This window comes from Pleurodeles waltl, chromosome 4_1 (genome assembly GCF_031143425.1).
Source record: "Pleurodeles waltl isolate 20211129_DDA chromosome 4_1, aPleWal1.hap1.20221129, whole genome shotgun sequence".
In the NCBI taxonomy this organism is placed as follows: Eukaryota; Metazoa; Chordata; class Amphibia; order Caudata; family Salamandridae; genus Pleurodeles; species Pleurodeles waltl.
The window spans coordinates 26933728-26954649 of record NC_090442.1 but is presented as its reverse complement, the minus strand read 5'-3'; the positions used below and the strand labels follow the sequence as shown (position 1 = coordinate 26954649).

The following is a 20922-nucleotide window of genomic DNA, read 5'->3' as shown; positions in this document are numbered from 1 at the left end:
TGGAGTGGGGTAGAATGGAGTGTAGCGGTGTGGAGTGGAGTGGCGAGCCGTGTCATAGAAAGTCTTACAGTTGAGTGTCTTGGAGTGGAGTAGCACGGTATGAAGTGAGGCTTGCATGGAGTAGAAGGGCATAGAGTGGAGCAGAGTGAAGTGATGTAGAGTGTTGTAGGGAGGAGTAGTGTAAAGTGGAGTGGTGTGGTGTTGCCCTACATAGGAAGCTTATGCCCAGATGTTTATCCTGTGGTCACTGTGCCACTGAATTCAAGCTAGCCTGGCCCATAGGTGGTGATACCCTAAAAACGGTCCCAGAATGCTTGTTTATGGTCCAGGGAGGATCTGGCCTGGCATTTCAGGCTGGACTGTTCCTTGAGCAGTAGGGTAAAAACTGCTTTGCATATGGCAGGTTCCAAACTGGGGTGATATGGTGGCATGGTGGGCAAAAGAAATGTTGTAATGGGATGCTGCCCGAGCAATTTCCATGGGCCGGGATTAATTCAAGCATTTCATCCATCACCTTGTTGTTTTTGCGTCCGGTCCAACAGCAAGCAATGAATAGGCTACAAACCCCAAAAGGTATGCTGTATATATTGCAGAGGCAGTAAATGCACTGTGGGTAGTGCAGACCTAAGAATGGAGAGGAGGTGACCCCTAAGACATCAGACGTACGTACACTCCTAAATCCCATACATTCTTCCAGGCACCTGTGGAATTCAGCTTCCCAGAGTCCCAATAAAAACATAAAAAGAAAATGTAACGGGATATGTATAGTCTAACAGACTAGCTTTGGTCCAGGGGTCCCCCTGGGACCCCACCAGGGCTTAAAGGTATTTTGTTCTTAAATATCTGCAAAATCTGCGGCTGGATCTGTAGATTTTGCAGAGGTTTAAAAAAATGGTCTCCCAAGTTTCACAGTTATTTTTCCCCAGGGTTGGCCAGGTCCTCAGGGCATTATGGCTTAAAAATAGGATGGGGGCACACAGGATCCCCCCTACTAGTGCTTTTAGAAGCCCCAGAGACCACCACCTCCCCAGGGCTAAGCTTAGTAACTATGCAAGGGCTGCGCCTAGCCCCCGCACCCTGGAGACCACCACTTCCGCAGGGCTAAAAGTAAAATAATATGATAGAGGTTAAATATAACTTGTGCACTCGCCGTGCGCTGATAATTAACCCATATATTACAGCACTCATTACATCTGTTATAACAAAATTGATTTGTGGCCATAACATTTGTAGGAAAATGTTCGATGACATAACTGCATGGCGGGGCGGAGGTTCTAGTTACTGTAGCACGGCTGGGTGCGTCGCGCTGACTGTGGACTGTACGGCCTAATGAGGGAACAAAACCTCGTTGGAGCAAGCTGTACAGTTAACTAGTGTGCCAATACCGCGCAGGCCGGGCACCTCTTTATTTTATAACCTCCGCCCCGGACAACGTATGGTGTCACAGAGCAGGCAACAATGTAGGGGAGAGCCCGGGTGATTGTCTACTTCCCCCACATGTTTTAGTGAACTACTACAAAAACATTCACCCTCGAACAAGGCATATGAATAACAATAACAACCAGAGATACAAAAGAAAAGAGAGAGAAAGGAAAAGAAGATAACAGCAGGAGTTATTGGCTGTACATGCACACCAGTCACTTTTCTTTTAAACACATGAAGTCTCTTAAGACTTTGGCTGGGTTCAGGGTTGGGCAGCAGGTCGTACCTTTCACTTCTCCCGCTCTGCTTCAGCCCTCGTGCGGGTCCCCGATATGGGGAACAGGACCCTTCGAGATCTCTGCTGGGACCTCCGTCACTTCCTGGTCAGCATTCATCTGGAGAACTTGGCTGTGAAACGTAGCCTCCTTCAAGCTCTTCGCCACTCTCCTCCAGCGGGTCAGCTCCTTAATCGCCATCCCAAGGCTCCACCCTCAAGAACCAAGACACATTCCGGGTCACCTGACGCCCCACTTTTGTGGCAGCAGCGATGGTCCCAGCGTTCTTCTCGACTATCTAGATGTCAGGTTCAAAAGGGGTACGGAACTTCCAACCTGGGTGGCGATCCTTCAGAATGACCGATTCCCCCACTTTTAGGTCAGAATGTTTCGCCCTTCTCCTCTTGCTGGACTAGACATTGGTCTGTTTTCGCTTCTCCTGCGTCTTGAGTATATCCAATTCAGTAGGTTTCCACTGCTCATCCGCGTATCTGCAGTCCTGTGGTGGCGAAAGAAACATCAACGCTGCCGGGGCACACCCCGTCGTGCTATGGGGTGTCTGCCGGTATGCCCTCAGGAACGCATGCAGGCATATCTTGGCGTTCTCTTGTTGACTTACTCCAGTTCGTAAAGCAGGGTTCAAGGTCCACATGAAGTGCTCAACATCCCCGTTTGCCTGGGGATATTGAGGGGTAATTCACCAGTGTGATATGGCGAACAAAACCTGAAACTCCTGGCCGTGAAATGGAGGACCATTGTCCATTGTTATGTCCTCCAGCAGACCCAGGAGAGCGAAAACCTTCTCCAAGACAGGATGGACATGCTCAAATGCCGTGGACGTCACCAGTTCCACCATCGGGAACCGGGCGCACAAGTCAGTCATGACAGCCGTCAGCCATCCATCAGGAAAACTACCAAAATCCAGGCTTACCCAGGGCCATGGTCGAGTACTGGGAGGTTTGGTCATCACTGGAGCAAGGACGGGATCTCGAGCGGTGATCGCACAGGGATCACCTGTTGGTATCAGGTCATCTACCATGGCGTTCATCCTGGGGAACCACACCTTCTCACGCAAACAGTCTTCGCTGTCCCCTGATGACCCTGGTAAGCTAATTCTACAACTCTAAGGTGTAGACTGCGGGTATTACTAAGCGCTGGCCCTGGAGAGGAAGACCTTCTGGACTCACAGAGAGCTCCAGCCCTCACATTCAAAATCCACTGCATCGTCTTGCGCTCCTCAGAGTCAAAATCGTACTTCTTGTCAAGGAAACATTTCCATGACCGATTGGCTCAGCCGATGACTGCATCTCGGATTGAGGCATCAATGATCTCCGTCACCATCAGCGCTGTGGGACATGCTAGGTTCACAATCATGTTTACGAAACTCTCTGTCCGTCCATCCTCCTCCTCTTCTTCTACCTGCGAGCGTGGCCGCAACGGATGGCGTGATAAGTAATCTGCAGGATTGTTGACTACAGGCCAGTAGACAATGTAAAACCGGTAGGGCTGGAGGAGCACCGCCCACCTTTCAATTCTTGGCGGGGCAATTCGGGCCGTGCCCGCAAAGAGGGATACCAGTGGTTTGTGGTTGGTAACCATCATAAATTTGTGCCCTCAAAAATACAAGTTGAAATGCTGACAGGCCCGTCGTATGGCCAGCGCTTCCAGCTCAATTTGCGCATACCGGGCATCCGTTGCCGAGAGGGCCATGTTGGCATAGGCCACTGGCGTCCACTGCTGGTGGCTCTGTCCTGCAGCAATACGGCTCCGAGCCCAATGGGGCTGTAGTCCACCATGACTTCCGTTTTCTTGTGCGGGTGGAAGTATGCCATGACCACAGAGTCCAACAGTGAACTTTTGACTGCTTGGAACGCCTTGTCCACTTCTATGCCCCACTCCCACGGGGTGTTGGCCTTCGTGAGCTGTCGAAGAGGTTCGGAAAGTGTGGCCAGATTGGGGATGAACCTCCCAAAGTACGTTGCCATACCGAGGAAGCTCCTGACTTCAGTGGCGTTGCGAGGTAAGGCTGCTCCTTGGATGGCCTCTACTTTCTTGGGGTCAACCTTCAGAAGTTCCCTTGCAAAGATGTAACCAGAAAAATTCAATGGAGTTGTGGTACAAGGCGCATTTCTTCCGGTGCAACGTTAGTCCTGCTTCTGCTAACCTCTGGAGAGTGGCTCTCAGCTGTTTCTGATGTTCCTCTAACGTGTTGGAGAAAATTAAGATGTCGATTAATGACACCGGTCAAACCGGACAGTGTCTCCCATATGGCATTGTGGAAGATATGCACGGCCGAAGAGCCCCCAAAGCTAAGGCACTTGTAACGTCGCAGCACCACCTGGTTTGAGAATGTGGTGACGTTACGGCTTTCTGGGGTTAGCTCCCGCTGATGGTATCCCGAGTATAGGTCCAACTTAGAGAACCACTGGGCCCTGTTAAGATCCACAACAATATCATCCATGGTGGGTGTGATGTGGCGTTCTCAATTTATGGCAATGTTGGGAAGGCGCATGCCCACTCACAGGCGAATGGTGTCAGGCTGCTTAGGCTTTGGGACGATGACGAGTGGCGACACCCAGGGCGTCGGGCCGGTCACCTTCTCTATGACCCCCACTCCTCAATTGTCTGTAGTTCACTCTCCACCTGGGCTCGTAAGTGGAAAGTCACCCGCCGGTGCTTTAGGGCAATGGGTCGTACTGCAGGATCAACATGTAACTGGAACTACTTTCCTTTCAGTTTTCCTAGCCCCTGAAACAACTCCGGGAAATGGGCCAGCACCGCCTCAGCCAGGGAGTCGTGGACTTGCCAGGCGAAAAACACTAGCTCCAGGTCTTCCACCGTGTGGCATCGGAGAAGGGTTCCTTTCTTGCCTTCCAACACATGGCATTTGGCATGTGTCGAACAGCGCTCACTACCAACAGTAACCTCTATCGCCCCTCGCCGGGATAAAGGGTCCACGCCCCTATGGGCATATATCTTGGTCCAGCATGGTGTGAGCTCTGGTGGGGGAGATATCTTGCTGTATTGTTCCACATCCATAACGTTTACTGATGCCCCAGTGTCTATGAGCACTGTCGTGACATTTACCGTTATGGTACACATGGGTGGTGGTCTCCACCTCTGGTCCAACCTGTCAGCAAACGAAACAACAAATATCTCCTTATCTTCATCATCCTCGTAGGGTTTGTTGCCTGGGTATGTGTCAACCGCCACCATCCCAGTGCCATCGTCTGGCGTAACTTGCTTTATTGCCGCCTTCCGGGCCAACATGGTCACGGATCTGGGCCACCTCCCTCGGAAAACTTTGGCGAAATCGTTGGGCTTATCACATTTGGAGAAGTTCTTTCCCTTGGCAGGGCATATTCCTGGTATCCTGTGCTCTAGACCACAGCTACCGTACCTCTTTTTCTCCAGTCTCGGTGGTCGAGCCACATGTGGCTGATTGTAGCATCCTTGGACGGCATCAACCCGTTCTTCCTTTACTGGGCCCAATTTGGCCTGGCCTGGTGCCGGAGCAGATCGCGCTAGGGCAGCATCCATGTCCTCTGCGACTATTGGACAGATTGTGTGACCTTGCAAGGATAAGTATTTCATCCAGCGATATGCCTGTATAACATCACGTTTGGGGAGGCACCGACAGACGTACAAACTCAAACATACAGGCAGCAGCGGTATTCCTGAGCACCCTCTGACATCAGGGGGAGCGAAGACAGACGGGGATGCGCAGACAGACGGGAATGCGCAGACAGCTAGAACACCGGAAGAGAAATGCTTTTGCATTTCTCTTCCGACCGGGAGGTGGGGCGGGAGGGACAAGAAAGGAAAGGAAAGACCTTACCTTTCTTGTCTCTCACAGCATTTCTGCTGTTTGATCGCAATGCGATTGGGCAGCCGAAATAACCACTAGACACCAGGGAATTTTTATTTTAGGTACTGTCAATAAGGGGAGCAGCCCCTTGGGAAATGATCGCTCCCTAGGGGTCCATATTATTTTTAGGCCATTTCTGCCGCCCCTGGTGGCAGACAGATCTAATATAATTAGGCCGATCTGCCCCCGGGGGCAGAAAGCCCCTAGACACCAGGGATAATTTTTTTTTTGTTTATTTATTTTTTTTATGTGTGGGGAGCAACCCCTTAGGCAAGGGTCACTCCCCGGGAGCCAAATTATTTTTAGGCCAATTCTGCCCCACCTGGGGGCAGAAACCACTAGACACCAGGGAATTTTATTTTTTTAGCATGCTGACACATAAGGGGAGCGGCCCCTTGGACAAGGGTCGCTCCCTAGGGGCCCGTAATATTTTTAGGCCATTTCTGCCCAGTCCCACCAACCCAGGGGGCAGATCGGCCTAATATGAGCCCCTAGACACCAGGGATATATATATATTTTTTTTTGTTATATGTGGGGAGTGACTCCTTAGGCAAGGGTCACCCCCTGGGGGGGGGCAAATTATTTTTAGGCCATTACTGCCCACAGGGAGGCAGAAACCACTAGACACCAGGGAATTTTTATTGTTTTTATAGTTACTCAGAAGGGGAGTGGCCCCTTGGGCAAGAGCCGCTCTCAAGGAGGGGCAAAACATTTGTAGGCCATTTCTGCCCCCACGGTGGCAGATCGGCCTAATATAATTAGGACGATCTGCCCCCAGGGTGGGCAGAAAACCCCTAGAGACCAGGGATAACTTATTTTTTTGTTTCTTTTTTATTTTTTATATGTGGGGAGCCACCCCTTAGTCAAGGGTCACTCCCGGTGGGGCCTAATTACTTTTAGGCCATTCCTGCCCCCCCCCAATTATTTTGGGTCTTGGTTTTACCTTTGGGCCATGAGAGCTTGGTAACTCTCAAAAGTGTGCCACTTGGAATGTTGAGGGCTGCGCTTTTTGGACTTTGGGACGCTGCCATTTAGAAACATCCACAACACCTAGACACATCTGAAAACTTAACATCTAGTTGATTCCAGGATAGTGTGCTTCACATACACCCCACACCATTTTCTTTCCCACAATGCCTTGCAAACCTCCAACTTTGCTGGGAATCACACATTTCTACTACATTTTTGTGATGGAACCTTCCGGAATCTGCAGGAATACACAAACCTCCTACCTCTCAACATTGTCTCATCTATACCGATAAAGATTATGCTGCATTTGTCAGACAACATTTTTTTTATTTCAATCTGCCTTTTTGGACCCGCTTTGTTTCCCCCTCGATTTCCACATGTTTTTGGCTCTTCCCTATCACAGGCACTTGGCCCACCTACACAAGTGAGGTATCATTTTTAACGAGAGACTGAGGGGAACATTGGGTGGTAGGAAATTTGTCCCGGTGGGGTGATCCCAAACAGAAATGTTGGAAAATTTAGATTTTTTAGCTAAATGTGAGGTTTGCTGAGGATTCTGGATAAGAAAACATTGGAGGATCCACGCAAGTCAAACCACCCTGCACTCCCTCTAGTGTCTATTTTTCAGAAATGTCTGGGTTTGGTAGGTTTTCCTAGATGGCTGCTGAATCCAGGAACAAAAACGCAGGTGCCCCCCTCCCCACCAAAACAGGTAGTTTTGTATTTAATAATTTTGATGTGTCCAGATAGTGTTTTGGGGCTTTTTCTGTCGCAAGACCTAGGAGTACCCACACAAGTGAGGTACCATTTTTATCGGGAGACTTGGGGGAAATGCACAGGTTTGGTAGGTTTCCCTAGGTGCCGGCTGAGCTTGAAGACAAAATCCACAGCTAGGCACTTTGCTAAAAAGAGCTCTGTTTGCTTTAGGAAAATGTGAAGTGTCCACGTTGTGTTTTGGGGCATTTCCTGTTGCAGGTGCTAGGCCTACTCACACAAGTGAAGTACCATTTTTATCAGGACACTTGGGGGAACGCTGGGTGCAAGGAAATTTGTGTCTCCTCTCAGATTACAGAACTTTCTGTCACTGAAATGAGAGGAAAATGTTTTTTTTGGGACAAATTGTGAGGTTTGCAAAGGATTCTGGGTAAAGGAACTTGGTGAGTGCCCCACAAGCCAACCCATTCTGTAATCCCATAGGTGTCTAGTTTTAAGAAATGTCCTGGTTTGCTAGGTTTTCTTAGGTGCTGAATGAGCTAGGGGCCCAAATCCACAAGTAGGCACTTTGCAAAAAACACGTCAAATTTCAATGTAAAAATGTGATGTGTCCATGTTACGTTTCCTGTCGCAGGCACTTGGCCTACCCACGCAAGTGAGGTACCATTTTTATCAGGAGACTTGTGGGAAAACAGAATAGAAGAACAAGTGTTATTGGCCTTTGTCTTATTCAACATTTTTTCTTTCCAAATGTAAGACAGTGTGTAAAAAAGACATCTATTTGAGAAATGACCTGTAATTCACATGCTAGTATGGGACCCCGGAATTCAGAGATGTGCAAATAACCACTGCTTCTCAACACCTTATCTTGTGGCCATTTTGGAAATACAAAGGTTTTTTTGAATCCTATCTTTCAATCTTTATATTTCAGCAAATGAATTGATGTTCGACCGGAATAGAATGAAAACCCATTGCAAGGTGCAGCTCATTTATTGGCTCTGGGTACCTAGGGTTATTGATGAACCGACAAGCCCAATATATCCCCGCAACCAGAAGAGTCCAGCAGACGTAACAGTATATTGCTTTAAAAAATCTAACTTCGCAGAAAAAAGTTACAGAGTAAAACGTGGAGAAAAACAGTTGGTTTTTTTTTACATCAATTTTATTATTTTTTATTTATGTTGTTATTTCAGTAGGAAAACACTGTAGGATCTACACAAATGACCCCTTGGTGAATAATAAATGTTGTCTACATTAAAATGGGGTATGTCCCAGTAAAATGCCAAAATTGGGTTGAAAAACTGCGTTTTCTGATTCAAGTCTGCCCGTTCCTGAAAGCTGGGAAGATGGTTATTTTAGCACCGCGAACCCTTTGTTGATGCCATTTTCAAGGAAAAAACACGAGCCCTCTTCTGCAGCCCTTTTTTCCCTTGTTTGAAAAAACGAAATTTTTGCTGCATTTTGGCAAATTTCTTTGTCTCCTTCAGGGGAACCCAAAAAGTCTGGGTACCTGTCGATTCCCTGGGATGTGGGGAAAAAAGGACTAACATTTGGCTTGCGTAGCTTATGTAGACAAAAAGTTATGAGGGCCTAAAAGCGAAGATCCCCAAATAGACCACAAAATCCCTGGCACCTGAGAAGGAAAAGTCCTGGCAGCGGTCTCTTAATTACGTAGGACCATGAGATTTGGGTCTTTGCAGCGCATGCGCGAGAGATAAGTGTTCCCGCTGCTAAGATCTTGTGTGCCAGGAGAACACCGACGCTGATCCGAAAGTTCTCCTAATAGACAAAATAAAAACCTCACCGGAAGTGGCTGGACACCACTGTTTGGCACATGCGCAGACTGCCCACAGGCATCCGACGTAACCAGGAACTACTCTCGCACATGCGCAGACTGCCCCAGTTACCGAGAGGAGACACTACTCTACCGCACATGCGCAGACTGCACCAGTTACCGAGATGAGATACTACTCTCCCGCACATGCGCAGACTGCCCGAGTCGCCGGAGGACGAAAAGGAGCCTTTGTTTGGGCCTCGTCGGAAACTGAAAAGGTAACAAGGGGCCCGGAATTCTGTTATTTCACCTGCGTTTCATGTAGGAGACACAAACACCAGCCCTCATCCCCTTACACAGCTCCAGGCCGAGACAGACAGGACTGAAGGGAGCTCTGGGGGTGATGCAGCCGGGGCCCCCCAAAAGAGGCCGAAACTCATTAAAAGAGAAAGAAGCAAAACCCTACACAAAGCAAACAATCTGTACTGCCTCTCACTCACTACCCTCCTGCACTGTCACTCAATCCCTACACTCCCTCTCACTCACTCCCCTCCTGCACTGTCACTCACTCCCCTCCTGCACTGTCACTCACTCCCTGCACTCACTCTCACTCACTCCCCTCCTGCACTGTCACTCCCCTCCTGCACTCTCACTCACTGCACTGTCACTCACTCCCTCTCACTCACTATTTGCACTGCCTCTCACTCACTCCCTTCCTGTACTGTCAATCACTCCCTGCACTGCCTCTCACTCACTCACTGCCCTTCCATTCACTCTTTGCACTGCCTCTCACTCACTCCCCTCCTGCACTGCAACTCACTACCTGCACTGTCTCTCACTCACTATTCCATTGCCTCTCACTCACTCCCTGCACTGCCTCTCACTCACTGTTTGCACTGCCTCTCACTCACTCCCTTCCGGCACTGTCACTCACTCCCTGCACTGCCTCTCACTCATTGTTTGCACTGCCTCTCACTCCCTTCCTGCACTGTCACTCACTCCCCGCCTCTTAACCTCTTCCTGCAGTGCCACTGAAACCTCTTCCTTAGAGGAAGAACTCCTATTCTGTCCCCCATGATCTCCATGGATGCTTGTAGTGCTTTGTTTATCCCACTATGTTACTCATTTATGTACACAGTTTGATGTGCTCCCAAATTGATCTTCCTGTGTCGTTATCTTAGGTCTCCCTAGAGGCAACTTGCTGTTCTTGTGAACTTTAGGAATAAGGTAAAACAGACTGTTTTGATTAATATGTCTTCAGGAATCTGAATGCATCATAGCTAATGTGTCCTTGATCTCTTCATCCCACTAAATCATTAGTGAAATCTTGTTTTTCATTCAGATAATAAGCCTTCTCATCTTTTTTATAGCACTCAGTATTTGAAAGTTGACTATATGATTCCTGCATATTCAGCTCAATCGGCCATAGTACTGCATTGCTGCCTTTGTCATGCACCTATCACACAATCTTTGTTATCTCTCAATTTAGTGCTGGTCTGGTTATAATTATCCACAGCACTGTTGAGATGTGGCCAATCTCTTCCTGGTTGTTTTTATTTTCAAACTGCAAAGTTCTCTAATCACTGTTTCTGAAAACACATCTATGCTATCGGGTGAAATAATGAGTACAGAGTGGTCCAGTGTTTTGCTTTTCACTAATGACCGAGCTGACAAAAAATCTCTGGAATGCACTTCTTAGTTCAAAGAATACATTTATTATTTCACCACAAGGTTCCTAAAAGGAGATTAGTATGTTAAAAGCACACGTTTAAAAATAGCCACAGCAATGAAAGGAAAATATACCAAAATGATTCTCCACTGCAATATGCATAGCAAATATATGTAATGCAAAGCAAATAATGAATTAAAAATGCATCACCGTAGGGCCTGTCAGGTCCTTCATTTTCTCATGACAGCAAGACAATGACCCGATTCGACTGCGAAAGAGATCTCTAACCTCACGGGAAAGATATCAGGCATCCGACATCTAGAATCCTGATTGAGGCCACTCACCCGCTCACTGTCGCAGTGGGTCTTTTTATATCTTAAAAAAAAACAAAAAGAGCTTTCTGGAAAAACCTTCTCGTTTTGTAATTCAAACATGCTGGCTAGTTTAGGTCAGGGTTGAAAGAAACAGGTTGGAAGTGGCCAGTTTCCCAAGGTGTCTCTCCCAAGCCTAAGCCGTTCCCTGCTGTACAAAAAAATCAGTCTAATACATCCTTATCATGCTGACTAACACCTCCTTATTATTGTAGGAAAGTACCATCTTGCCTGGCATGTTACCCCCATATTTCACTGTATATATGTTGTTTTAGTCTATGTGTCACTGGGACCCTGCCAGGCAGGGCCCCAGTGCTCATAAGTATGTGCCCTGTATGTGTTCCCTGTGTGATGACTAACTGTTTCACTGAGGCTCTGCTAACCAGAACCTCAGTGGTTATGCTCTCTCTGCTTTCCAAATTTGTCACTAACAGGCTAGTGACTAAATTTACCAATTCACATTGGCATACTGGTACACCCATATAATTCCCTAGTATATGATACTGAGGTACCCTGGGTATTGGGGTTCCAGGAGATCCCTATGGGCTGCAGCATTTCTTTTGCCACCCGTAGGGAGCTCTGACAATTCTTACACAGGTCTGCCACTGCAGCCTGCGTGAAATAACGTCCACTTTATTTCACAGCCATTTACCACTGCACTTAAGTAACTTATAAGTCACCTATATGTCTAACCTTCACCTGGTGAAGGTTGGGTGCAAAGTTACTTAGTGTGTGGGCACCCTGGCACTAACCAAGGTGCCCCCACATCGTTCAGGGCAAATTCCCCGGACTTTGTGAGTGCGGGGACAACATTACACACGTGCACTATACATAGGTCACTACCTATGTATAGCGTCACAATGGTAACTCCGAACATGGCCATGTACATGTCTAAGATGCCCCGGTCTCTAGCACAGAACCCGGGTACTGCCAAACTGCCTTTCCGGGGTCTCCACTGCAGCTGTTGCCAACCCCTCAGACAGGTTTCTGCCCTCCTGGGGTACAGGCAGCCCTGGCCCAGGAAGGCAGAACAAAGGACTTCCTCTGAGAGAGGGTATAACACCCTCTTCCTTTGGAAATAGGTGTGAGGGCTGGGGAGGAGTAGCCTCCCCCAGCCTCTGGAAACGCTTTGATGGGTACGGATGGTGCCAATCTCTGCATAAGCCAGTCTACACCGGTTCAGGGATTCCCCAGCCCTGCTCTGGCGCAAAACTGGACAAAGGAAAGGGGAGTGACCACTCCCCTGACCTGCACCTCTCAGGGGAGGTGCCCAGAGCTCCTCCAGTGTTTCCCAGACCTCTGCCATCTTGGAAACAGAGGTGTTGGGGGCACACTGGACTGCTCTGAGTGGCCAGTGCCAGCAGGTGACGTCAGAGGCTCCTTCTGATAGGCTTTTACCTCTCTTGGTAGCCAATCCTCCTTCCTAGGTAGCCAAACCTCCTTTTCTGGCTATTTAGGGTCTCTGCTTTGGGGATTTCACCAGATAACGAATGCAAGAGCTCATCAGAGTTCCTCTGCATCTCCCTCTTCACATTCTGCCAAAGGATCGACTGCTGACTGCTCAGGACGCCTGCAAAACCGCAACAAAGTAGCAAGACGACTACTAGCAACCTTGTATCGCCTCATCCTGCCGGCTTTCTCGACTGTTTCCAGGTGGTGCATGCTCTGGGGGTAGCCTGCCTCCTCCCTGCACCAAGAGCTCTGAAGAAATCTCCTGTGGGTCGACGGAATCTTCCCCTTGCTAACGCAGGCATCAGAAGACTGCAACACTGCAGTGCACAACCTTCTGAGTTGTCCTCCGGCGTCGTGGGACTTTGCATGGACTCTGGTTCACTCTTCTTCCAAGTGCCTGTAAGGGTACTTTTGCGGGTGCTGCCTGCTTCTGTGAGGGCTCCCTGAGTTGCTGGGCGCCCCCTCTGTCTCCTCCTCCAAGTGGTGACATCCTGGTCCCTCCTGGGCCACAGCAGCACCCAAAAACCTCTACAGCGACCCTTACAGCTAGCAAGGCTTGTTTGCGGTCTTTCTGCATGGGAACACCTCTGCAAGCTTCATCGCGACGTGGGACATCCATCTTCCAAAGGAGAAGTCCCTAGCTCTCTTCTTTCTTGCAGAACTCCAAGCTTCTTCCATCCAGTGGCAGCTTCCTTGCATCCTCAGCTGGCATTTCCTGGGCTCCTGCCCACTCTCGACACTGTCGCGATTATTGGACTTGGTCCCTTTGTCTTACAGGTACTCAGGTCCGGAAATCCACTGTTGTTGCATTGCTGGTGTTTGTTCTTCCTGCAGAATCCCCCTATCACGACTTCTGTGCTCTCTGGTGGTAGTAGGTGCACTTGGCACTCACTTTTCAGGGTCTTGGGGTGGGCTATTTTTCTAACCCTCACTGTTTTCTTACAGTCCCAGCGACCCTCTACAAGCTCACATATGTTTGGGGTCCATTCGTGGTTTGCATTCCACTTTTGGAGTATATGGTTTGTGTTGCCCCTATACCTATGTGCTCCTATTGCAATCTACTGTAATTCTACACTGCTTGCATTACTTTTCTTGCTGTTACTTGCATAATTTTGGTTTGTGCACATATATCTTGTGTATATAACTTATCCTCATACAGAGGGTACTCACTGATATACTTTTGGCACATTGTCATAAAAATAAAGTACCTTTATTTTTAGTAATTCTGTGTATTGTGTTTTCTTATGATGTTGTGCATATGACACCAGTGGTATAGTAGGAGCTTTACATGTCTCCTAGTTCAGCCTAAGCTGCTTTGCCATAGCTACCTTCTATCAGTCTAAGCTGATAGAAACACCTCTTCTACACTAATAAGGGATAACTGGACCTGGCACAAGGTGTAAGTATCTCTGGTACCCACTACAAGCCAGGCCAGCCTCCTACAATTATGTACTAGCTCTTCGGTGAGAAAGAGCTCGAAAACAAGAAAGAATGCACAGTTTACAATGTGGAAAATCACGGGCAGCTTCAACATGGCAGTGTCTAATGCTACAATAATGTCAGTAGGCAGAATTAATCTAAAGCTAAACTGAATACAAAATGTAGTCTGTAACTGGTAACACTGGACAGCTAATCCTGGTGCAAAATGGTGCAACACAAAGTCAGTGGTCAAAACACACATTTCACTACATCCAGGTCTAAATGTGGTACCTCCTTCTTCAGTAATTTATATAGTCTCACTCTGACTATAATATTTTCAGTAATACTCCCAGTGCTGCTTGCACTTTTATTCTCCAGTTCCAATAATTCTTTCATTAAGTCTAAATCTGATTTCAGCAAATTCTGTACCCAGTATTGGTGGAGTCTCAGTATTTTACACAAATTACTAACATTGTTTTTATAAACTTTCATTAGCTCGAGTTCCTACTATATTTATACAGATCTATTTTAGTCTGAATATAAGAAAATTCTGACTTTTCACAAAATGACGGTCCCAGAGTTGGTACCTTTATTTCTGTGCGTTCTTCTTCAATTATGAATGATGGAACTCTTGTTCTACTTCTGTAAATGGAGGGTGTGTGCCATAGAGAATGATGCTGAGCAAAGTTGTCTGTTGCGTTGGTGGCTGAGCGAAGTTGTGTGGTGGGATGGTGAAAGTAGTTCTGTTGATTAAGGTATACAGGTGCCATGTTGTGTAGTGACTCCAATGCATCTGTGAGAAGTTTGACCTGGCATCACTTCTGGATGGGGAGCCAGTGGAGCTGTCTGAGGTGGTGTGGTGTGGGTTCGGTGTAGGAGGTCGAGTATGAGTCTGGTGGTGGCATTTTGGATGGTTTGAAGTCTGTGTGGAAGATGGGATGGGACACTAGCGTAGAGTGTGTTGCCATAGTCCAATCTGCTTGTGATTAGTGCAAACATGATGGTATGTCTGGTGCCCAGTGGGAGCCACTTGAAGTTTTTACATAACATGAAGAGGATTTGGAAACATGAGGAGGTGACACTGTTGATCTGGGACTTCATGGTGAGGTTGGTGTCGAAGATGAGGCCTAGGTTCCTAGCTTAGTCAGTTGGGATGTGTGGGGTCCACGTTCGGGGGAGTCACCAGGTGGAGTCTTAAGGTGAGCTTTTATTCCTGAGGATTAGCACTTCAGTTTTGTTGCTGTTAAACTTGAGGCAGTTTTGTTTCATCCAATTGGCCACGTTGATCATGCATTGTTTGAAGATTGTCTTGGTGCTGATGGTTTCATCTGAAAGGGAAATAATGAGCTGGGTGTCATCAGCATAGGAGATTATATTGATTCCATGGGATCTGATGATGTTAGCCAGAGGAGTCTTGTACCTGTTGAAAAGTGCCAGGCTGAGTGATAACCCGTGTGGGACTCTGCAGATGAGGTATTTGGTTTCTGATGTGAACAGCGTGAGCTTGACTTATTGAGTTCTTATGGAGAGGAAGGAGGCTATCCATTTCAGAGTTGGTCTGTGTATTCCTGCTGCTTGTAGTCTGGTGATGAGTGTGTGGTGGTAGACTGTTTTAAGGATGACAGAGAGTTCAAAGAGGATAAAGGCGGCTAGGGTTGGTGAATTCCTTGGCAATGGTAAAAATTCCTTCTAGTTATTTGAGCTGGATTCGATTCTCAGGGTCAGAGTCTTTTCTTGGTCTATATCAATTGATGTTTTTAGCTTCTAAGAGCGGCCTTGTAGGTGTTTCCATTTATGGTAACTTGGGTAGTTCTCCTTTTCTTTTCAAGTCAGCATTGTACCAGCTAGCCTGTTAGTTGGATCTTTTGGATTTGGGTTTTTCAGGGGCACTTTGGGTACTGGCGCAGGCGGTGATCCAGTGGATGAAGTTGTTTGTGTTGTTGGTGGAGTCTGGGTAGTTTAGTTGGAGGTTGGTGAGCCATTCCATTACTGTAACTTTATTTCAGCTGCACTGTAGGGTACTGTAGGGGTGGTTGGTCGCCCTGCTATGTGGTAGTGGATGATGGAGTGATCCGTCCATGTGAGTGGAGTGATGTGGCTGACTTTAACCTTGTCGCTGGAGGAGAAGTAGGGGTCCAGGGGGTGTCTGGCGATGTGGCAAGGGCTTATACAAGCTGGGTCAGATTGATGTTCTGTAGGCTTTCAAGCAGTTCTGTGGAGCTGGAGTACATTATGGCAGTCGCGATTAAACATATTTTTTTTTAACCATTTTTATTTGTTTTTAACAAGAAGAGCTGGCAAAAACCCTAAAACATGCAAGTTAGTAGGTTTGCAGACTCAAAGGCAATTCCAAAAGGGCATTGCCTAACACTATTTCCAGCCCCAGTTTGTAGATCTGCAGAAAGGTGTGCAAAATAAGGGAATTGCTGGAATTCAAGCTCTACTATAGTAGGAACCCTAGCATAACCATAGAGGAAAATATCATTATATTAAGAGATTGCTGCCAAAATGTGTCACTGGACTACATGGCACTAAAGGGACAAGTGGCTCTGTCTACAGGATAAGTAGATTTATGAAGCAACCTGTCCCATGGACAAGTTAATATTTCATTAAATTCCACACCCCTACCACATCTATTCTATCAATAAACACACTGACCCAAGGAATAGCTGAGACACAGCTGGGTATCAACACAGTCTTTCAAGACTTTTATAAAATGCTGTACACCACTTCGATGCCTCCTGACCCAGCAGATATTGCCTCTTTCTTCCCCCAGGTGGCATTGCCTGGGGTGCCTGCATATGATTGAGAGGCCCTTAGCGCCCCTATCTCAGCCACCCATGGAGCTCACCTTGTATAGACCATTGTCACTGCTAAACACTAAATGTAAAGTCCTAGTGCGTAGGCTGCTCCCATTGCTCCTGAGGTTATTGTAAACCGATCGATGTGGCGTCATTCCCTGGCGTAACACCTTCCTAAATATATATTGTTATTTTATATAATGGATGTCGCTCGAGAGCACTACCTATTTGCTGGCTGTCTGTCCCTGGATATCCGTCAGACCTTTGATACCCTGGGATGGGACTTCAAGATAGTTGAGCTGGCCAGATATGCAGTACACCAGCTTACCTACAGTGGGTCCAACTGTTATACACAGCACCCAAGGCCAGTGCTTGGACAGAGCCTTATATCTCTGACTTGCGGGTATCTCCCTTATCCTGACTAGAATAAGGGTCCCTACAGGGTGAAAACTGACTGCCAACCTAAGACCCCATTTCTACATTGGCTGTCAGGGGTGAGGATAGGACTTGCACTTAGCTTACAGTGATTGGTGTACACTATCACCATATCGCAGACCATTATGTGCCTCATACAGATTTTTTGGTTTTCAAATTTATTTCTTTGACCTATTTTGATGTTGAGTTCAAGTGAACCCCAACTACATTATGTCTCAATCAAGAGCATCTTCAGTTCCATCCCAGGATTTGATTTTTGAGGAGGATAGGTTGGAAACCTATACTGTAGAAGAGCTGAAAGCAGTTTGTAAAAACCTCAAAGTTCAGGTCAGAGGCCTCACCAAAAAGTAGGAGCTACATAAGGCGCTGAGGGCATGGGAAGCCACCAGAGCTGCCAGTGGGCAGTCTGAGGATCCAAATGGAGATTTTTCTGACACAAATTCTAGGGAAGAAGTACTGAGGGTGCAGGAGCTGCCAGGGGGGGAGGTACCCCCTGTGCCAGCAGTGGTGTATCAAAAGGCCTGACTCCAGAGGAGTTGGAGGACAGGAGATAAGCCAGGAGGCACCAAATTGAGTTGGAGAGATTAAAAATGGAGCCTCCGAGGGAGCAGGGAACCATGGGGGAAAGAAAGATGCTTTTGGACCAAAGTGAAAGAGCTGGGTGTGAGGAGCAGGTCCAGCCAGGATGGTGGCAGCAATTCATCAGTGCAGTCAGACAGAATTGTGCACATTCCTAAAAACGTAGTGAGAGAGTACAAGAAGGGAGATGACATTCAGAGGTGGTTTCAGGGCTCTGTGACATCCATCCACATGAATGGGGTCCTTGAGAAGAATTGAGGGGCAGGATTGTGGAACCACTTCACAGAGGAGGGGAGGGATACTTTGTTAGCTTTTGGTAAGGGGGTACAACCTCACCTACGCTGACATGAAGGAGGCCCTCCTCACTCGGTATGGTCTCACTCCTGACAAGTACAGGGATCAGTTTAGGCAGAGTAAGAAAACTGAATCCCAGACCTGGTTAGAATGTGTCGATTCGTTTTGCAGAGCACTGGATGGTTGGATGAAGGGCAGTAATGTGACAGATTTTCAGAGGCTGTACAACTTAATTGCGTGGGAGCATTTGTCTAGGCTGTGTTTTGCAGAGCTGCGCCATCAATTGACTGATATTAAGCTGACTGAACCCAGGAAGCTTGCTATGGAGGCGGACTGCTGGGTGAGTACCAGAGTGCACAAAAAGGTATATGGGGGAGATTCTGAAAAAGATGGGCAGGGTTCCCAGCAGCAGAGTGGGGGGAACAAGGTAAACAAAAGGAGTTTCCCAACGTGCCCCAATCTACTAACCCAGGTAGGAAATCTCACCCCCCAGGAGATCAGAAACCATGGGCCTCTTCAGGAAAGCCTGCAGAGGCAGTGCTTTGCTTATGACCAGGAGGGTCACATGAAGGGAGATCCCAAATGTCCCAAGTGGACACCACCACCTAGCGGTGGGCAGACCAAAGGGTTGACCAGTGTAGCGCTTGGAGAGGAGGTGGTCCCAGGTGGGTGTGGGGATCCCACAAGGGACGGCAAGATGGTCCAGACAAACCTAATGCCTGATAACACTAAGAAATACAGGCAGCGGGTGACCATCAATGGGCAGAGAGTAGAAGCTCTCAGAGACACTAGAGCCAGTGTGACCATGGTCCAGTGTCACCTACTGTCTGAAGAGCACATGGTTCCTGGTGTATTCCACCAAGTTGTTGCAGTGGACAAGTCGGAGCGCCACTGTAAGGTGGCACAGGTTCCCTTTGAGTGGGGCAGGATCTCAGGTTCCTTGAGGGTGGCTGTGAGTCCTAACATGCCAGTTGACTGTCTGCTAGGCAACGGCTTGGAGGCTTCCACCTGGAAGGAGGTGGAGCTCAGGTCGAACTTGGGGATGTTGGGGTTGCCAGAGTGAGCATGCCTGACCACTCGGTCCATGGCAGCTAGTCAGGGTGATCAGACAGACCTGGAGCCTGAAACAGTGCCCCAGATGACCACCAAGAGAAAGGGCAAAGGGCATGGGAAACCCACCCCAGAAGGTCCCACGGTCTGGGAGGAGGCTGACCTCGAGGGGGAAGCCCCAGCACCTACAGGGGAGCAAGTGGCTGAACTGAGAGACTTAGCTGAGCTGACCCATTGGCAGCAAGAGCGGGGTCCCATTAGAGAGGATTTCTGCACAGAGCAGAAGGTGTGCCCTACTCTCATGGGTCTTAGGCAGCAGGCCAAAGACCAGGACGCTGGTGCTGAGCCCAAAGGATCACCTGATATACAGGGAGAATGATCTTCTGTATAGCGATCCTAAGATTGTTGAACTTGGGCAGCCCGTGTGCTGGTGGTACCCCAGCGCTTCAGAGCCTTCCTACCAGGTTTGGCTCATGATATGCCTTTGGCAGTACATTTGGGGCACAGCAAGACCTTTGCCAGGCTTGTTACCCACTTTCATTGGCCTCAGATGAGAAAACATTGAGACGCGTTCTGTGGATCCTGCCAGACTTGCCAAGCAAGTGGCAAAAGTGGAGGGAAATGTAACGCCCCCCCCCCCAAACATTTCCTGTTGTGAGCACCCCTTTTGCTTTGACATAGTGGGGCCTCTGGACCCCAAGACAGCCCTAGGCAACAAGTTCATCCTGGTCATGGTGGACCATGGTACCCAGTACCCGGAACCTATCCCTCTGAGAACAGTGACAGTGCCCGTTGTGGCCAAGGCACTGATGGGGATCTTTACCTGAGTGAGTTTCCCCAAGGAGGTGGTATCTGACCGGGGTACCAACATTATGTCCATGAACATAAAGACCATGTGGAAGGAATGTGGAGTAAACTACAAATTCACCACTCCTTAACGCCCCCAAAGTAACAGGTTGGTTGAAAGATTCAAACGCACCCTGAAAGGCATGATTGGGGGTCTGTAAGGCTCCATGAGGCGTAAGTGGGACGTCCTCTTCCCATGCCTTCTCTTTGCCTACCAGGATGTACCACAGAAGGGGTTGGGTTTAGCCCCTTTGAACTGTTGTATGGGCACCCGGTCAAAGGACCTCTGAGTCTGGTGAAAGAGGGCTGGAAGCAAGCTCCTAGGAAGCCACCCCAGGATGTATTTAGTTACATGCTGGCCTTCCGAAACCAGACCGCCCGCTTCAGGAAGCTCGCACAAGAGAACCATGAGGCAAGCCAGGAGGATGAAACTCTGGTACGACCAGAATACCACTCTGGTTGAGTTTCAGCCTGGCCAAAAAGTGTGGGTCATGGCCCCCATAGAGCCTTGTGCTCTGCAGGACAGGTGGTCGGGGCCATTTGAGGTGAAGGAGTGCAAGAGTGACGTCACCTACTTTGTGGACTTGCAGGCTCCTAGGAACCCCTTGAGGGCTCTACATGTGAACCGCCTCAAACCTCACTTTGAGAAGTCCAAGTTAACCATGCTTCTGGCTACAGATGATGGTGCAGAAGAGGATAGTGAACCTCTCCCTGACCTCCTGTCTGCCAAGGAGCAGGATGGGTCAGTAAAAGGCATAGTCCTCTCCCCTTCTCTGACTCTAGAACAGCAGAGTGAGTGTCGCCAGTTACTAAAACACTTTGCCACTCTATTCACACTCACTTCAGGTGTCAACCATCTATGCTTGTATGATGTGGACACTGGGGACAGCCTGCCTGTGAAAAACAAAGTTTACAGGTTGGCTGATAGATTGAAAGCCAGCATCAAGGAAGATGATGACTTTAGGGGTGATTGAGCGCTCTAGC

At 48.2% G+C, this 20922-nt stretch overlaps 1 protein-coding gene across 1 annotated transcript in view; it reads left to right on the top strand.

Moving 5' to 3' along the window:
* Positions 1-9207: 9207 nt before the first annotated feature.
* The window catches only part of LOC138286940 (zinc finger protein interacting with ribonucleoprotein K-like), a 50997-nt gene continuing 39282 nt past the window's right edge, over positions 9208-20922 (top strand). Inside the window, exon 1 of the mRNA XM_069227316.1 lies at positions 9208-9300. Coding sequence (XP_069083417.1) covers positions 9208-9300 — 93 coding nt within the window. The remainder of the gene's footprint in view (positions 9301-20922) is intronic.